Source organism: Aulonocara stuartgranti, assembly GCF_965226115.1.
Source record: "Aulonocara stuartgranti genome assembly, chromosome: 23".
Classification (NCBI taxonomy): domain Eukaryota; kingdom Metazoa; phylum Chordata; class Actinopteri; order Cichliformes; family Cichlidae; genus Aulonocara; species Aulonocara stuartgranti.
In genome coordinates, this window is record NC_138958.1 from 40,659,883 (window position 1) to 40,678,473 (window position 18,591).

General features: G+C 39.7%; 1 protein-coding gene across 6 annotated transcripts in view; it reads left to right on the forward strand.

Moving 5' to 3' along the window:
- Window positions 1–18,001, forward strand: part of atp11a (ATPase phospholipid transporting 11A) — a 52,826-nt gene extending 34,825 nt beyond the window's left edge. Inside the window, exons 13-33 of one of the 6 annotated variants that reach the window (XM_082524497.1) lie at window positions 37–150; window positions 1,295–1,354; window positions 1,433–1,599; window positions 1,744–1,815; window positions 1,970–2,043; window positions 2,156–2,259; window positions 3,415–3,596; window positions 4,169–4,420; window positions 4,505–4,682; window positions 4,785–4,887; window positions 5,171–5,316; window positions 5,573–5,632; window positions 5,712–5,839; window positions 6,490–6,625; window positions 7,887–7,910; window positions 9,296–9,361; window positions 9,447–9,550; window positions 9,675–9,840; window positions 12,721–12,839; window positions 13,595–13,673; window positions 15,685–18,001. In XM_082524497.1, coding sequence (XP_082380623.1) covers window positions 37–150; window positions 1,295–1,354; window positions 1,433–1,599; window positions 1,744–1,815; window positions 1,970–2,043; window positions 2,156–2,259; window positions 3,415–3,596; window positions 4,169–4,420; window positions 4,505–4,682; window positions 4,785–4,887; window positions 5,171–5,316; window positions 5,573–5,632; window positions 5,712–5,839; window positions 6,490–6,625; window positions 7,887–7,910; window positions 9,296–9,361; window positions 9,447–9,550; window positions 9,675–9,840; window positions 12,721–12,839; window positions 13,595–13,646 — 2,307 coding nt within the window. In that variant the 3' untranslated portion in view covers window positions 13,647–13,673; window positions 15,685–18,001. The other 5 variants (XM_082524499.1, XM_082524495.1, XM_082524498.1 and 2 more) reach the window with 5 other exon arrangements.
- Window positions 18,002–18,591: the final 590 nt, after the last annotated feature.

An 18,591-nucleotide genomic window follows, 5' to 3' on the forward strand; every position in this document is an offset into this window, starting at 1 on the left:
AAGAATAAAAAAACACTTACCCTGCTTTCTTTCCAGGTGGAGTATGTGTTTACAGACAAGACAGGAACGCTAACAGAGAACAACATGGAGTTTATAGAGTGCTGTGTGGATGGACACGTTTATGTACCTCACGCTATCTGTAATGGACAGGTAAAACGTTCAGTCCCACTAGATTGATCTGTTAAGATATTCAGCTTCAGCCATGAACTTTTCTTACTACAAGTCTCATTCATACACAGTCCTACAAGCACTTTCTTTTCTGTGCTTAAGCACTTTGAGCCTGACGTTCACATAATCACACTGCAGTGGATGCACCGGGGGAAACTCAGTTCAGGGTTCAGGTATTTTGTCCAAGGATACTTTGGCATGCAGACTAGAGGATCAACGGATTGAACCACCAGCCTTCCAATTAGTAGATGTTGTGGGTGTTTCAGTGTATGCACGAAAGAACCACAGTTTGTATGGATGCAGCTTGCTAATAAGACTTGCTGGATAATGTTGTGCATTTCTAAAGATACAAATAAAGGCACTCTAAAGGAGATTCCAAGGGTGGTTCAAAACCATTTTAATGATGCCACACTACTTCCATCCTTTATATACAGTCTCTTTGGACAAGGTAAAGATGGATCAATGTTTGTGATTGATTCATTTATAGCCATTCATTTATTTACAAAGAGTTCATATTTTTATGTAACGGAGGTGTAAAAATCAAATGACAGAAAGGCAACAGTTTAGGCCTATTTTAGGGTTTTTTTGTTTGTGTGTTTTATCTAATAAAAATCTGTGAGAAGAATGTAACATTCATGCGTTTAGTCATTTCTGTGTTTTCAATGGATTATTACAGATTTCCTGACAATAAAACTCCTGGGCATTGTGCGTTTAGTGTAATCATCTGTGTTCAGTGCTTAATGGTCATATGAGGAAATCAAATTGTGCCTGCAAGTCTTGCTGCTGTTTATTGAGCCATATGTCTATTTATGTTTGCCAAGTAACTGATCATGAGCATTAATTGACAAGTCAGCAGCTCATACAACCTTAAAAGTGCTGAACAGACGGTCTGTTGTAATTTTAGGAGGGTTGTTGTGTTGTAATATTATTACAATTTACTCCTTTTAACATAGGACTTCAAACATCAGAGTAAAGGGGTTCCTGTCACATAAACATGGACATCGTGCTGTATATGTCAAGTCTTAGAATCAAGCTTTAATACTAAAATGCCATATGTACATATCATCGTAGGCTGTGTTTGATAACCAGTGACCCCCAGAGTGATCTGTGGTCTGTATGTCTGTAGGTGATGCCTGGAGCTGCCGGTATGGACATGATCGACTCATCCCCAGGTCCTGCAGCCAGGGTAAGTGCAGACTCGCTTTGAATGTGCGTTTGTGGTTCGTGCGAATGAGGGTAATCTAGTGTCGGCCGTTCACTGCAGGAGCACGAGGAGCTGTTTTTCCGGGCGTTGTGTTTGTGCCACACGGTGCAGGTGAAAGAGGAGGATACTGTAGATGGCATCAAACATGGCATTCACCAGGGCAAGTCCACTTCCTTCTACATCTCCTCTTCTCCTGACGAGGTTGCACTGGTGGAGGGCATGAAGAGGTGCAGCACACACACACTCACGTTGCACACAATGGCAGCAGTAATCGCTGCTGCATTCAGAAGAATTTAGTTTTCCCATTTTTCTATTTCTGTGTTTTGGACATTCATTTTATTCACTCCAATAATGGTTGTTCTGTGCTGCAGGCTCGGTTTCACCTATCTGAGGCTCAAGGACGGTCAGATGGAAATCTTAAATAGGGAGGATGAAGTTGAAAAGTGAGTGTGCCGCTTTAAGCAACGTTATTGTTCTCTGTGAACCTTGAAAATGAGATGACTATTGTTATTTTTATCTGTTTTTAACTTCTTTAATTGATAGTTGGCTATTATTTTTTCAGTAGCATTTGTGTGATTTTCTTCCTGTTTTTATCAGGTTTGAACTGCTAGAAGTTTTGACATTTGACTCAGTCCGACGGAGGATGAGCGTTATCGTCAAGGCCAGCACTGGTAATGCGCACAAAACTATATATGTATATTCTTTATATTGATTTCTATGTGTCTGTGTTTATGTTTTTCTTTAATCCGATCCTCTTTTTTTTCTGTGTATGTGTTTGAGCAGGTGAGGTTTATCTCTTCTGTAAAGGTGCAGACTCCTCTATCTTCCCAAGGGTCATCTCAGGCAAAGTGGATCAGGTCCGAGCACGAGTGGAGCAAAATGCAGTGGTGAGAGAGCACAAACACACACACACACACACACACACACACACACACGTGCAGGCTCACTCTCATCTTTCTCATATCGTTATAGGCTCATACAATATAACAGGAAGTTGTTTTTTCCTGAAAGATCGTGGCTCAAGAGTTTGGAGTTCGCCTTATAGTCGGAAGGTTGCCGGTTCGAGCCCCGGCTTGGACAGTCTCGGTCGTTGTGTCCTTGGGCAAGACACTTCACCTGTTGCCTACTAGTGGTGGTCAGAGGGCCCGGTGGCGCCAGTGTCCGGCAGCCTCGCCTCTGTCAGTGTGCCCCAGGGTGGCTGTGGATACAATGTAGCTTGCCAGCACCAGTGTGTGAATGGGTGGATGACTGGATGTGTAAAGCGCTTTGGGGTCCTTAGGGACTACAGGCCAATTACCATTATCTAAGTTCTTTGCATGGTTACAGTTTACACAACCACATGAGAAGCATCATGTAGTTCCAGTAAACAGAACTTCTTTCTAGGTGGATCTGGTGTGGCCTTTAATTGACAAAAGCACAAGTCTATTTGTTTTTTTACATTTTTTATTAACATGTATTTAATAATTGTATCAGCACAGTCTTTCTATCTGTGGGACTGGCGTAGGATTTGGTCAGAAGATGGAAAGAAGAAGATTTCTTTAAATACTGAACAGAACCATAAACAGTGATGGACTCTGCATACTGTTTTCTTTATACACCCACAAAATCCTTGTGGGAAAAGTAGGAAATGCTAATAAGTAGACAGATAGTAAGAGAGTGCACCTAACTAAGCAGTCAACTGCAAAATCTCATAATGACTTCCAAAGTGCGAAAATAAATATCGCAGTCTGAATAAGACTATTTAAAGTTCAGTTTACACATGAAAATACCACGATAGCTTCAATTCGCATGCAGTAAAAAGCAGACGAGTGACACAAATGTTGCTGTGGTTGCAGCTACAGATAAATCACAGGTTTCTTTGGAAACTGAAAAATATGTGGTGAGTGTTGTACTAGTGAGGCTGAATGGGTAGTTGGCATCCACCCACCATACACTCACATTCAGAGGCTGTATTCAAGAAACAGTGTTTTATGTAGATTTGTTTTTATTGAGTCTTAAATATATACCAGCCTGACCTTGTGTGAATCTCTGTTCTCCACCAGGAGGGTTTGAGGACACTTTGTGTTGCCTATCGCTCTCTGAGCCCAGAACAGTACGAGGAGGTTTTCCAACTGCTGAACAGAGCTAAGTTAGCATTACAAGACCGAGACAAACAGCTGGCAGAGGCTTACGACCTCATCGAGAAGGACCTGATACTGCTGGGAGCAACTGCTGTCGAGGACAGGTGCTGAATTTTTTTTGGTATTAAGGACACCTAAATGACAAATTATATCAACATCCTGCACTTTTTTTTTCATCAAAGGTTTTCCTGTACAGCTGGTAGCTTGGCAACATAACCACAATTTACATTGCATGCTGTTGTCATTTCAGTTATTTGTCCTTCTCAGTGCAAATTTTACGTGAAATGCCCTTTCAAAAATTACACTTATGCACCTTTTTTTCCTATAAATGTCTAAACCTCTTCAGCTCAAGTGACTCTTAACATTACAGTAATTCTGTGTCTGCTGCCATGGACAGTGCTGTCCTAGTTCTGAGTGAACCAAAGTGAGTGAGGGAAAGTGGCAGTTTAACCCTCCAATCACACACGTGCCACTAAGGCAATTATAGTGCAGGCTTAAAACTACTTGTCAGCCCAGAGGGCGTTTCACCCATCCAGCACAGAGAGGAAATAATCCACGTGCTGGAGTACTGCACAGTTGAGCTGTTGTTGAATAAAAGGCAAAGAGAAATAAAACAAACCTATTTATTTAATGCAGCTAAAAACATGCCACCTCTTGTTTCTTGGCTGCGTACCAGGCTACAGGAAAAAGCAGCAGACACCATTGAGTCTCTGCACAAAGCTGGTATAAAGGTGTGGGTGCTGACAGGAGACAAGATGGAGACTGCAGCTGCAACGTGCTATGCCAGCAAGCTGTTTCATCGCAACACCCAAATCCTGGAGCTGACCACCAAACGCACTGAGGAGCAGAGCCTTCACGACGTCCTGTTTGAATTGAGCAGGACGGTCCTTAGGCAGCATGGGGGCATGACCCGGGACACCTTCTCTGAGTGGGTATTATGTTCACAGCATGCTTCAGACAGTGTCATCCTGCAGTTACTCGTATTTGACAGGTTTTGTGTTTTTTTTCCCAGGCTATCAGGTGATTGCACCGACTATGGTCTGATCATTGACGGAGCTACCCTCTCTGCTGTAATGAGGCCCGGCCAGGAGGGCTCAAACTCAGGGAATTACAAAGAGAAATTCTTGGAAATCTGCCGGAACTGCAGTGCCGTGCTCTGCTGTCGAATGGCGCCACTTCAGAAAGCACAGGTACGAAGGCCATCTGTACTCTGAGTTTAACTGTGAAACAGATGTTCTCACTCATGTCATTAAGATTCAGATGGACGCTAAGCTGAAATCCACAACCTGCAGATTGTCAAGTTAATCAAAGCCTCGGAGGAGCACCCAATCACGCTGGCCATTGGAGACGGAGCTAATGATGTCAGCATGATCCTGGAGGCCCACGTTGGTATTGGTTAGTATTCTGTCTATTCCTATGCAACATGCCACACTCTGGTAAAGTTTGTTTCCTTCTTAATACAGTTTCAATTTGAAGAAACTAGAAATTCTTAAAAGCAGCCCCTTGTGTACAGAAGTCAGCAGTGTGTACAGCACCTGCATTCACACAAAATCCTTTTCCACACAAAAACTGTACTTTTGAATTTCCAAAACTACATTTATGCAGAAGTGTTAAAACTGTTAGAACCATACTATTATCATTGCAATAATACTTTGCCCTGTAAATGGTCACAACGCAGGCATTATGGGTAAGGAGGGTCGCCAGGCAGTGAGGAACAGCGACTACGCCATCCCGAAGTTCAAACACCTCAAGAAGATGCTGCTCGTCCACGGACACTATTACTACATACGCATCTCTGAACTTGTACAATATTTCTTCTACAAGGTAGTCGCCCTGAACATGTTTTGAGTTTACTTCTTTTTAAAACTTTATATAGTTTTTTAAATTTGTTTTAAGATGATTGTAATTGCGGAGTCTGTGGCTTTAGCCTAAGTGTGCAGGAATGCTTTGTGTGAGATTTAATTTATTAATTTGTTTAGTTCATTAATTTTCATATTTTTGATATTTATACTCTATAAAATTAGCGTTCAGCAACAAAAAGACCTGTACACATTTAAATTGTTGTTCTTTCTTTTCGCAGAATGTCTGTTTCATTTTCCCCCAGTTCCTCTACCAGTTCTTTTGTGGCTTCTCACAACAGGTGTGCACTCACAAAACCTAAATACCATAAAAACAACAAGAACAAAAATACTAACACGGCTCTCTTTCCCAAACCCCAGCCGCTGTATGACACGGCTTACCTGACTCTCTACAACATCAGCTTCACCTCGCTGCCCATTCTGCTCTACAGTCTCATCGAGCAGCACATAAATATGGACATCCTGAAGAAAGACCCTTGTCTCTACAGGTGGATTTCTGTTTAAGATTGTCATGTCAGAAATGTGTCGTTTAGTAAGACTGAAAATCGACCAGCTGGATCGACTCTAATATCACATGTTCTTCAGGAACTTGTTCTCATGACATGAAAATTAGAAAAAGAAATTATCTCCATGTTTCAGTAATCCAGTCTTCTGCAGCAGATAATGAACCATCTGTTTTATACAAAGCAGACTGCGTGGTAGTTGGATTCTTCCGGAGATGTACTGTAACAAGAACAGTGTTGAGTTAACGTCGTCTAAGCAACAGAAAATATAAATATTTCAATAATTCTTTAGACACTTTATACACGGCCTCCAGGTGCAAAGTAATAGCAGATGATTTGGTGTTTTACTCTGATTAATTTATATTTACATTACAATTTATTTTACATCCATCATATGGCAGATAACCGCCTTCTTGGATTTGGTTTTGCATGTGTTCAGAGTTTGAAAAGCTACGTTTTTAGCTTTACTCTTAAGTTGTATTCTTCCAAAAAAGAATCAACCTTTCCCACAAACAATGACGCTGTCTGTATCGATGTATGTATTATACTATTAGAGACTCATTGGCTGTGAGGCAGGCAGTGTACTGTGATATTAATCTATAAACATGTGATCTCTGTTCTGTATATCTACACAGAGATATTGCTAAGAACTCTTTGCTGCGGTGGCCCACCTTCATATACTGGACAGTCTTGGGCGTTTATGATGCCATTGTGATGTTCTTTGGTGCTTACTTCCTGTTTGACAACACCACCTTCACCAGCAATGGACAGGTAATAACCATGTGGCTTTGACAGGCTCTTTAATTGAAACAAGGAGAAAAAGGCCTGGAAAATATTTAAAGTAAAGTTCAAAGTAAAGGAAAAATAGTAACTGCCTATTTTATCTATAGGCTACTTCAGTTTTCCACAAGCTCCATCTGTTTTCTGTTTGTCATCTGACTTTTTAGTCTTCTTGTGGTGTTTGGGGTTAGTTAGGGAACATAGTGACAGTGTTTTAGGTCTCAGCTTGTTCCTCAACCACATTTTGCTCTGTAAGCAAAATGGATTTACTTTTAAATATACTGGCTGTACTGTGCTTTGCTGACAGGTTTTAATGGCCTGGCTAATGCCTGACACGTAGCTTATTGTATTGCTTGCAGAAACTGATCAAGTTGTACCACAAACTAACATTAACCCTGTAGTGTAAATGGATCTGGTATTATAAATGTGTTTTCCTGACACTGCACATTATTGTGTTTGAAAAAGTAACTATCTGGTAGTTACATGTAGTTATGAGATAATTATGGTCAAGTAATTTCTCATAATAATGACCTTGTACTGGATGGTTATTTATGTCACTTGAAAATGCAGGTTGTTGGCTGATAAAGTTTGAAGACTATTTTGCCTTTTAGTAAATAATATTTAATGTCAGTTGGATAATTATATATATATAGATGTTTAAGTAAAATCTGATGACGTGTGGTTTATATCTAAGGCCTTATTTAGACTTCTGCGGGAAATCTTTTTAGAGCCCATAACATAACCTACATAAGTGGCCGATGCTATTGGCAGGATTCACACTCGTGCTGGTGCATTATGTGGTAATTACCATGTGATCGTGTCCCAGATAAAATACTGGGATTTTTTTCCTTCCCACCGAGGTCCACGCCAGGTTACGCCATAGGCTTTAGCGGGGTTTGCGGTTACGCTGCAGGTAACAGCATAGATTTCCCGCTGAAGCATAAATCTCTAGTAAGACACGACAGCATGGCGGGGTTCCCATCATCTTCCTCTCTGTTCTCTATTTGGTTTGTTTAATTTCTCAAGCTGCATTACTCTCCCAGAAACATGTTGAACTGTTTTTGAGTTGCTTGATTTCACTTGGGTTTTCTTCTTCTTTTTTTTTTTTGCATCCAATTCTTTTCAATTTTTTTCCTTTCAGCCATAAAACTGTTTATGTTATTATGATTTTCTTCTGGTCACATGCTCTTCTTCTTCCTATCCTCTTACCTTTGTGTTGCTTTTTCTTTTTGCTTCTCTTTCCTCCTCCCAGCTAATGACAACCAACACACAGATGGTAAGCCTGTCGCTGTCTCTCTGTCGTCTCTCCTTAGTTTCACTTCCCTGTTTCGCCACCGTCACACAGCCTGATACAAACTGCTGTTCATCTCATGTCCGGCCCTCAGTGCTTGCTGTAGATACGTCAGCTGTAGGCTTTTCTGTAGTGACTCTCTGTTTCCCAGACCCATGCTCATGTGTCCAGCTGTCAGTGACCAAACACCTTAGTTATACATCCTGTGTGCTTTGTTTGTGGCAGATGTTAGGCATAAGTGCTCCTGCTTCCATTATGTAACAGTTAAAGATCATTGCCTAAAGCATTACAACTTTTTATAGGATTACTTATAAACACATAAACAGGAAGCAAATCTGAAGCTTTTGAAATGTTAGAAAAAGAAAAGGTGAAAGAAAAACATTGAAATGCATCTGATCAATGATAAAAATCATTTTTCTGCCTCATGCGAGTGTTTCTGTAGCGCTACAATTTATGTTGTAATGTATCTGATAGTAGCTTGTACTATACTTGTACTAACAATGTAAAAATCAGAGCTGCATTTGGAAGCTGCCTCTGAAAAGCTTTTATTTTATCATTTCATGCTCATCATTTTTATTTTTTAACTTTATTTATCACGGTTCACCCAAGGTGCCTGTTTTTAGCAGAAGTATAGTGTAGCCCAAGCAGTTAGATGACCTTCAGTGTACCCATACTTTAAATTTTATGATACTAGTTCATTTTTGGTTTTGGGCTTCATCTTATTGCCACAGGCCTGTGAAAAAAGAAAATCATGCAACAGTCACTTCTCAGTTATGGTGTACTAGAATCACTATGTTCCCCATGTACCTCTTAATATAACACCTCCGAATAATTACAATAAAGGGAAAATATGCCAGTTTTAGTGCTGCACAAAATGCTGAAGGAGCTCATTGTGTAAGTTGTAGTGAAGAAGCTGCCCTGCATCGTGGTGGTCTTAAATGTGCACGATGACTTTTTTAGTGTTCATGTAAAAGGGTTTCACTCACAGAAGAGACTGATAGGAATATTCAGCTATACAATCACATCATCCTCCTGTTTTCCATCCATCAGTCATCTGATAACCAGCTCCTCACCTGAATGTTGCTACCTGAGCACACTGCCATCTGTTTGATTGATTGATTCCTTACTTGAATATGTCAACTTTTACCTCGTAGCCTAGTCATGTCATCTGAAAAGCATGTTAACGCAGGTGTGCTGAGCATTTAAGTACTGAATAAGCACAAGTAAAATTATTTACTTTAACAGGTGCTTAGAATCTGTTCACATCAAACATACAATAAAATAAATAAAACAAAAAAACAAGAAGTTGAAAGTGTTTCATGCACAAATCTCCTGATCAATAATAGCAGCTGCTTTTTTACCTTCTGCAGATGTTTGGAAACTGGACATTTGGGACACTCGTCTTCACTGTGCTAGTCTTCACTGTTACATTCAAGGTAACCACACAGACACATCAGAACATCACAGAAACACCCAGGCAAGTCTGGTTCCAGTCTCACTTCCATCGTCTCTGTGTCGTAGCTGGCCCTAGATACTCATTACTGGACTTGGATCAATCATTTCGTTATCTGGGGCTCACTGATCTTCTTTGTGGTATTCTCCCTGCTGTGGGGTGGAATCATCTGGTATGATTAAAGAAATATTTTTGTATTTAAATGTTTACTTGATGTAAAACTGTGTCAGTCAGAGTGACGTTTTATTAGATGTTTTATTGCATTTGTTTTCATGCAGTCGTTTCCTCTCTTACAGGCCATTCCTCAACTACCAGAGAATGTACTATGTGTTCATGCAGATGTTGTCCAGTGGCCCAGCCTGGCTCAGTATAATCCTTTTGATAACAGCCAGTCTGTTGCCAGATGTGGTGAAGAAGGTCATATGGAGGACACTGTGGCCCACCACTACTGAGCGCATACAGGTGGGCACAAATGCTTGCAGAAATAGAGAGTAGTTGCATAAATAAAAAAAACAAATCTTTTTTAAAGTATTATGGATATTTTGGAATAATTGCAGTAATGCAAGAAGACTGATGACCACACATCCCGTAAATATTTTGCTTCCTGCCAAAGTAGGACGTGTTCGTTAACCATTACTTCATTTGTTCTTCAATAAAGGTCGCTGCTTCTTTTCTACATGAATATTAATAATGAAAAATTCAAGAAAGCTCAGTTTACACAGGTCAAACAGCGCCCCCTGCCTTTTGCAAGGCAGAAATCAATTTTGTGTATTTACCTACAAGCTACCTGCGTTTACTGTTTATTATTCACTGGGATGTTTCAGTTCCTGACATGTCGAACTGACAATTGTGGGTCAGCAGAGGTATGCAGGGTGTGGCTACATCCCTGCTTTGGTAGTTAAGCCTCTGTGTCTGTGTGCAGCGCTCCTTTAATTTTTAAGAGGAATGCGCACAATAGTGTGTATTTTTTTTAGCGGTTAACACTCAGAGTTCTGTGTTTTATTAATGGAGAATAAGAACAGTGTCCTCTGCTGAACCAGGAGTGCCTCTAAAGGCATTAATTGTTAATGGGTTGCAGTGTGGAAATGTGCATTAGAGTTTCATAAACAGTGTATAAAAGAAGGAAAATTGCAATCGAAACTTTATTTCAGAGCAGTTTTGAAAATGAACATTAAATAATGCTGCACAGTAAGAAGAAAGAAGGAAAGATGGGATAAAAAAAACATCCTGCTTATGTAAAAAAGAGAATAAACTCAAAGCTATGGACTGATTTCAACTCTGAGGCGCTGAAAGAGCAGCGTTAACAGCAGTTATTTATCTGATGCATACTGATTCATCAGGACTGAAAGATTGGACCAGAAAAACACGATTAGGTGTATAAACACTGACATGTGGCTCAGAAATAATGAATGGCAGAAGGCATTCATTAGCAGCAAAATACTGAAATATTCAGTATTCCACTGAAAGTTGACAGAAGAAATTATGTCCATAAAAAAACAAGACGATATAATGATACATAATATATGAAGCACTGGGATCCAGTTACAGTGGAGTTACTGAAAAACACAACACAAATGTTTTTGTATGAGTAGGTGCATTGCATGGATAGCACTAGATGAGTGATGTCAGCCTTTCTGGGAAGGCTGCAGTGCAGTCTGCTTCACTTCCTTTTCCTACAGATGCTAATTATTTCTCCCTCTACATCCCAAACTCATTTTCCTATAACCTCCCTGATAACTGTGGTTGTGGAGAGCTAATAACCATCACCAAAGACTTTCCAGTATGATCCAGTCTCTCCTGAGAAGCCTAAGAAGAATGTTTACATGCTGCTGTCTATCTCATAAACTGATCATGTGGCATTTTGGAAGATCTGACATGTTTCTTTCCCAGCTGTAACTCTTCCCTGCCTTTGTTCACCCCTCCTGATCTCTTGCTTCCTCCTCCTTCTCCCTCTGTGGTTCTCCTCCCTGGCAGACTAAGCGTCGGTGCCTTGCCTCCGAGCCTTCCACCATCTTTATGCTGTCTCAGACCTCCAGCAGAATCAGTTTCTAACCCAGCCCTTCTGTAGGTGACCCTCAGCCTTTCCTACTGTCTCGTCTTTCTCTTTATTTTCCTTTCAGTCTGTATCCTGTTACTTTGTCATTTCCACTGTTTTGCATGAAGTTACAGTCTTATCTGACTGCATGCCTTTGCATCTACATCTTGATTCAGTGTGGCCTTAATCACCTTTTGTTTTAGAAACCACTCTTACTTTGATGCTTCAATTTTGAGTCCGTATGGTAGATGTGTTTGTCTTCAAATGTGTGTGTGTGTGTGTATATTTGCAGCAAGGGAGAGATAATAAAAGGTATGAGAGGGCCCTGGCCTACATGAGCTCTGATTCCTTGTTGATGGAGTAGCTGTCACAGAAGCCTACAGGGCTTCAGCACGGTAAAATGCACACGTTGCTGCTGTGTGATGGTGGGTTAACTGGTGTGGTTTGACTTTGGGTTGTTGTATTTGACTAACACAAGGGTTGGGGTGTGTGCTTTATTTGTATGAAGGTCCTAAAAGCTCAACCATTTTCTTCAGGTATTTCAACTGACTTTACTTCCAGCTGGGTGATTTCTCACATGGAGCTTTAGCACCATCTAGTGGTATAATGTGTTGCTACAGAGACAGAAAAGTAATATTTGCAGAGGAAATGAACGCATGTTTAGCTTTTTGTTGACATTTGCATGTTTTTGGTGTTTATGATTTATTATTTTTTTGTTGCTCTTAACATGCTTGCTTTTAAACCTGAACAGAATGGATGGAAAATTTAACCTCACAGCTGGCAAATTAAACTAAAGGAAATGAAATACTTTATTCATTTAAAAACAACTGAAGCTTGAGGATGTAGCATTGTGCCCAGGATCAGGTGCCTGCAGTATGCAGATGTATTCATATTTGTTAGTGTTAGGTAATAAATATATAATCTTAAATGCTTATATGCTGATTATATTGGTTTATATAAGAGAGGCCCAGACTTAGTTATAATGAGCATTAATAAGTTGCTCTAACAGCACATAATGCTCATTGCTCTCATTAAGCCTTGGGGGCATTGATGGGGTTGATGGCTATCAGGTGAAGAGTCCTGGTTTACAGGCAGTTTTGTAGTTCAGGACCTCACAGAGGCATTGTTACAGGATGGAGACTTGACTCCACCAAGTCACATGCTATCTGTTCAAACTATGGCCAGCTGCGACGTGTTACCACCTTCTTCTTTTGCATTACTCCACAAGTGCCATGTTTTATTCTTTACTTTCTCTGAACTTTCTCTTCCTCCTTGTCCCCTATTCCTCCCTTTGTACCCTCATACAGAATGCAGATAAACTCTACAAGGGCCAGCTGTCTGAGTTCACCCCCTTGGCTTCCCTCCACGCTCCGTCTAAGGGTAGCAGCCACCGGCGAGGCTCGGAAAACCAAAGGAACCCTCGAAGGTCTGAACCCTTTACCAAGAAAGTCATGTTCACACGCTGGCAAAAAGCGCCAGACTACTGCACCTTCACCCCCCTCCTCCGGTTTGCTGATAGCTCCCGCCATTCAAGGCAGGGGTACAATTACAGCGGGGCCGGGCCTGAGACCTCAGTCTAATTTATTTCTTTTTCTCCGGGGTATTTTTTTTAAATCTTATATTCTAATATCAGAAACAATGTCATCCACATGGAGTTACTCAGATAAATTGGTGGAAAGCAATTTTGGAGCTTACTTACTTGCTTCGACGTTACTGAGTTGGAGTAAAATAATAAACAGTTGAGGAGACTGCAATGCTAAGTGACCTTCATAATTTCTGTCAAGTTAGCAGCCAAGTGTGGCGCAAAGCACTGTTGGACGGCTCTGGAGTGGACCCCGTCGGCAGGGCCTGGTTCGCTGCCACAACGTGCAAAGGGCTCAGTGTAATGATGTCACAGCAAACAAACTGACTCGAGCTTGTGTTTCACATGAAAAATATGTGCACTGGCCCTTTACACCTGCCTGCCTTTGATGGTAGCTGAAGTGTACTTTACTCTGATTATTAGGGTGTTTTAATGGCTATTGTGATAATCATGCTGATGTTCTATGACCGGAATGATGATAATGAGGACGACTGTAGACGTGCTCGAGCTAGCTTAAGCTTTCTGTGATCAAACATTTTCTTGTCTTCAGTCGCTGCCATCTGTCTTTATTCCCTTCTGTCTGTTTTGCCTCTTTTTAGGACTAACTGGTGTTGCCTGTGTGCAAACATGTTATCCAGAAACACTGCTTAGGACTCTGGGATCAGAAACTGCATCATTGTAAGGAGGGTTGTAGTAGAAGGAAGAATAAATGTTGAAAAATTAGTCTATGGAGCCCGGAAGTAGCCGTATAGGGGAATTAAATTATTTTATATCGGGATGAGATACAATTTTTGCTTAATTTCTGATTCATTTGTGCAAACGATACAGCAAGCTGATTGTCCTAACTTTGATTAGATGGCAAACGGTGGTCAAGTCAGTTAATAATGACAGAAAAGCGTAGCTCATGGTGCTTTCTGTGTCACAATATGTCTGGTTTAAAAACGTGTGGGAGCTTTGAAAGCTCTTAAACTAGCTCACCCTTAGCGACAAAACACAGAAAAGCCTCTTGGCTGTCATAAACATGAAGCAATAATTTAGAGCAAAATGATCTTGAAATAGAAAAAGAAAAACAGAGGTTCATTTATTTAAATAATTTGACATTAAGAAATATATGCTGGTGACAATTTAACAGTTTACTTAAATAACAAAAATACATGGAAAATTTACATGTAATCTGATTACTTAAAGTCAGTATTTTGAGCATGATTATGTTTTTTAAATGTAAGCTGAAATGCAACAAGTGCAAATATTGTAGGCAAATTACAATTTTTCACATTTTTTTTATCCTGTTTCCATGGTAATTTGTTACTTTGATAGTAAAATTGAAACACTTGATTAAATGTGTGTATATATATATATATATATATATATATATATATATATATATATATATATATATATATATATATATATATATATATATATATATATATATATATATATATATATATAATAGTTACATTTTGTTTTATAAAGTGAACAAAAGCAGTGTTTACGTCGATACCAAAGCCAACATGTATGCATTGAGATCATCATCATACTGTACAGCACATAGGGTGTAAATACAGAGAATGCAAACGGCACAAATAGACCAAAACATGGGAATGCGTCATATTGCACGTACGTATCTCATTGGCTACTCCTGGGCTCCAATAGCAGAGTCAGTAGGAGTTGGTCTTTGTGAACATGTCATACAGCCAACATTTAAACTTTCAGAGTCACCTTTAGGTAGCTTAGAGCTTTGGTGTGTTAGAAGTTTGCGTGCGTATCTGTGTGTGCTGATAGAAGACTGTGTGTGTATCTGTTAATCTCCATCTGTCCTATCATCTTGAACATAGATTGTAAACTTACCTTATCTTTGGATGACTAAATGTCTTGTAGTAGAACACAGAGGAACTGCTTGTGTGACCGCTACCTGGCTGTTTCTTATTGCCTTAATGTCGTCTTGTAAACTCTGCTGTATTTTTCACTGATATCATTTACCAAAGAAACAGCAGGTAACGCTTTATGATCACCTTTAGATAATAGCTGGTTGCTTGTATTTACTTTGATTGAAGCACTTTAAAATTATATATATTTCTCCTTTTAATATAATTCACTCAAAGTGCCCCAAATGGTTTGATGCCTTAAATAAATATCAAATCATTGATAATGTATTAAATTATGAAACAAACAGCCGGCACAACCAATTCAAAGAAAAAAAAGGAATCGAGATAGAAACACTTTTTTTTATTGGCCGTGAGACGACCTTTAACTGACCAGTAACACAGCAAAGTGTCCTCTCATATTCTGTGTACAGTAGAAAATGGAAGAATAAGTATATATGGGGTTCTTAAGTGTAAAAAAAAAAAATTGCATGTACAAAAAATGTGAAAAAAATCTATTTGAATAATGTGACAGAGAAGCGAGCGTCTTAATATCCTTTCATACTCATTTTCCACCTCATCTCAATAGAATAAGATGCTTTTTAGCTCTGCAGATCAGGTTGATTGTAGCATCTAACAGTTTAGTGCTCCCGCCCTTAAAAGCCTTATAACGGTGTTAGAGAAATCTAATGAGATTCTCCAGCTTAAAAAAAAGGGCCTTTACAGTGCGCTCTTTGAATTCTGTCTCACACTTTCCTGTTTCAACTCGTACCCTCTGTCTCTCTCTCTCTCTCTCTCTCCCTCACACCCTCCCTCTCTTGAAGCGATGTTGAAGCTGTTCTTACCTCTGTGACAGTTGTCTCCATCTGCCTCATCATCATCATTTCATCCATCCCCTTCTGCGTCTTCTCTGTCGTTCCTCCGTTCATACATCGACTCATCCATCGTGAGACAGTAGATCTGATGTTTTTAGTTCTATGAACCAAAGCCTTGTTGCTGCTAGAGATTCTTTAGCTGCTTTACATTAGGTGCCTTGTGCTAGTTTTCACAGCCTGTCTTTGCTTTGCTTTGTGGTCAATTTGATACTGTTAATAGGCGCTTCAGTGGTACAAGGGCACAGCAGATGATGGATGTAACTGGAGGAATGAAATAACTACTGTAGGTGAAAAGGCGAATGTGAAATCGAGTTTTTATGCAGACTTCTACTGAACAAGCAGAACTGACACACAGTCAATGAACAAATACCACTTATGTTTAGTATCTGTTTTTTTTATAGCTTGTATTAAATTTTTTTTAAATAAATGCCCATGAGGGCATTTGTCTCTGAAATGTTATTTTTTAATTGTTTTTGATTATGTACAATGTGGAAAATTCTCCCTTTTATGACCACAGACTTGAAGAGCTCCAGCTCTGCTTTTTCAAATCAGCTACAGGTGATCAATGGTAGTTTTTCTTTTCTTTTGTTTTTTTCCATCTCCAAGTTTCGGAGATTTAAAGTTGATGGTAAAGCAAAAGGGTTTCTTGTACTGTTGGAATTGTCTAAAATGAAGGGTTGGTTTGGCCAAATTCCAAAAAAAAAAAGAAGGTATTTTCTGTTGCTGCTTTACGCACCAAAAAAAGAAGAACATTCCAGATTGATCTGCTTAGTAGAGCAGATTTCGATATTTATCGAATGATATTAGCTATTTTCCGATGTATTGGCATCAGTATTTGTAACAGCCAATAAGACAACCTTCAGTTATGCTATGAGGACAGTGCATAGTTTGTCCATCAGAGGGCACTGTGCAACATCCCTTTTGGCAACAAACAAACATAATAAACAGGTAATCTGAGCCTAAATAAGCAAACTGATAACTACACGTGACAAATATTAGGGGAATGTGTTTTTGTACTTGAAATGGAGAAAAAAATCAGCACATATATCAGAAAATTGGATTTTTAAATCACCATATATCAGTTAAAAAAAATCATATATCCGTCGGGCTCTACGACTTAGAACAATTGAAGTAAGTTAGAAAATACTGGATTTTTGTTGTTGTTGTTTTTATTATCTGAATGAAGAAAACAAAGATCCTGTCTCTCCATTTATTGTTTGCCCTGAATTCTGATTGGCCTTTGGACTAGAAAGATGTTTTTCATTGTAAACAATGTACCAAGGCTTCAGTACCTTAACTGCTAAAGAATCACACAAATAACACAACAATTGTTAATGAAATGGGAGGGGGGAAAAACAAAAGTCTACAATATAATGCCATGTGAGAGCTGACAGACACTATGACCACAGGACTAAACTAGCTGGGAGAAGCAATAAGTATAATCAAACTGAAGCTGCTTGTAAATGTCTCTCTGCAACAAATGTGACCTCTTAGCACTAGCTAAGCGACAGAGAGTCACTTATATTCAAATGTCAACCATGACAGTGAAGAATCCATTATCCTGTCTGAGATCTCAGATCAGTACTTACACAGTGGTAACTAAGCATGGTCCTTGGAGGCATCTGGAAGTCTCAATAACTTACAAAAATGAAAAGTTACTGCACTGCTATTTTGGGGGAGGGGTATCTGAGAAACCCCTCTTTTTTTGTTTTACTTTTCAGAGACAGTATTTAATGTGTGTCTTCTTTATATCTCAGAATATTCCAACAAACAAACTGGATTGTGGCAAAAAAAGTGGACACTTGTATGTCTGTATGCATAGCTTTAAACAAAAGGACAAAGAGATTTGTGGTGTTAGTTGTTTCACGGAGGTACCCCTGCACTGAACCGTCATTCCTGAGGACCGACACCTCGCTGTAGAAACTTTGAAAGCCATCAACAGACCTTCTGTACCAGTCCACACTGAATCTTTGAACTGACGGCCTTTCAACTCAAATGTTATCTTTTTTTGGAAAATGTGTTATTGTATAGCGAGCTGCACTTCACATAACCGGCAGTATCTACGAACTGAGATACAGTACTGTATATACATGTATGAACAATATTTAAATGTAGTTATGTTACTGAATGTACAGTTTTTTGGGCTCTTTTTGTATACAGTTTTTAAACGGTCATATCTTGTGGATTTTTGCCAACCTTTCTGTGGCTGTAAATGGCGAACATCTGTACATTTGCTTGGAAATAAAAGCGAAAATGTGTTACAAAATTCTTCTTATGAAAAAAGCTGCACTACACGCTTCAGCCAGGAGGGTGCAGCCGAGTGCTTCTGATGTGCTTTTGATGTGCTGCTAAAGGCTGAAGGAGCTGACAAGTCAACATATGTGAAGCTGATGAAATTAATCAAAAGTTTCTTTAGTAGAGAGATCGTGTGTGTGTCTGTGTGTGTGTGTGCGCGCAACCCACCTGTGTGCACGCCAGTGTTGTCTCAAGCTCAAATACTGGCTGTGTTTAAAAACAACACAGGAAATGGTTAAAAAAGTCATTTTTAAAAATTTATTTATGTTTTGGATTTAATATGTTCCCCAAAGTTGCTCCAGGGCTCCTGTCTGCACCATCTGAGGACGTCAACAAGATTAGGATGGAGGTTTATGGATCGATTGGTTTCCCTTCATCCTTTTCACTTCTCATCTGCGCTGATCTCCACGTCCTCTCCTCCACAGCTGGCAGCCGATGAGACCTGCAAGTGTGTCTGACAGGGATAGAGAAATATCTAGGGCAAGACTGTCAGAGGTGAAATCTGGGGAAGAAGAAGAAGAAGGGGGGAGGGGGGGGGGGGGTTGCACAGAAAAAGAAAAG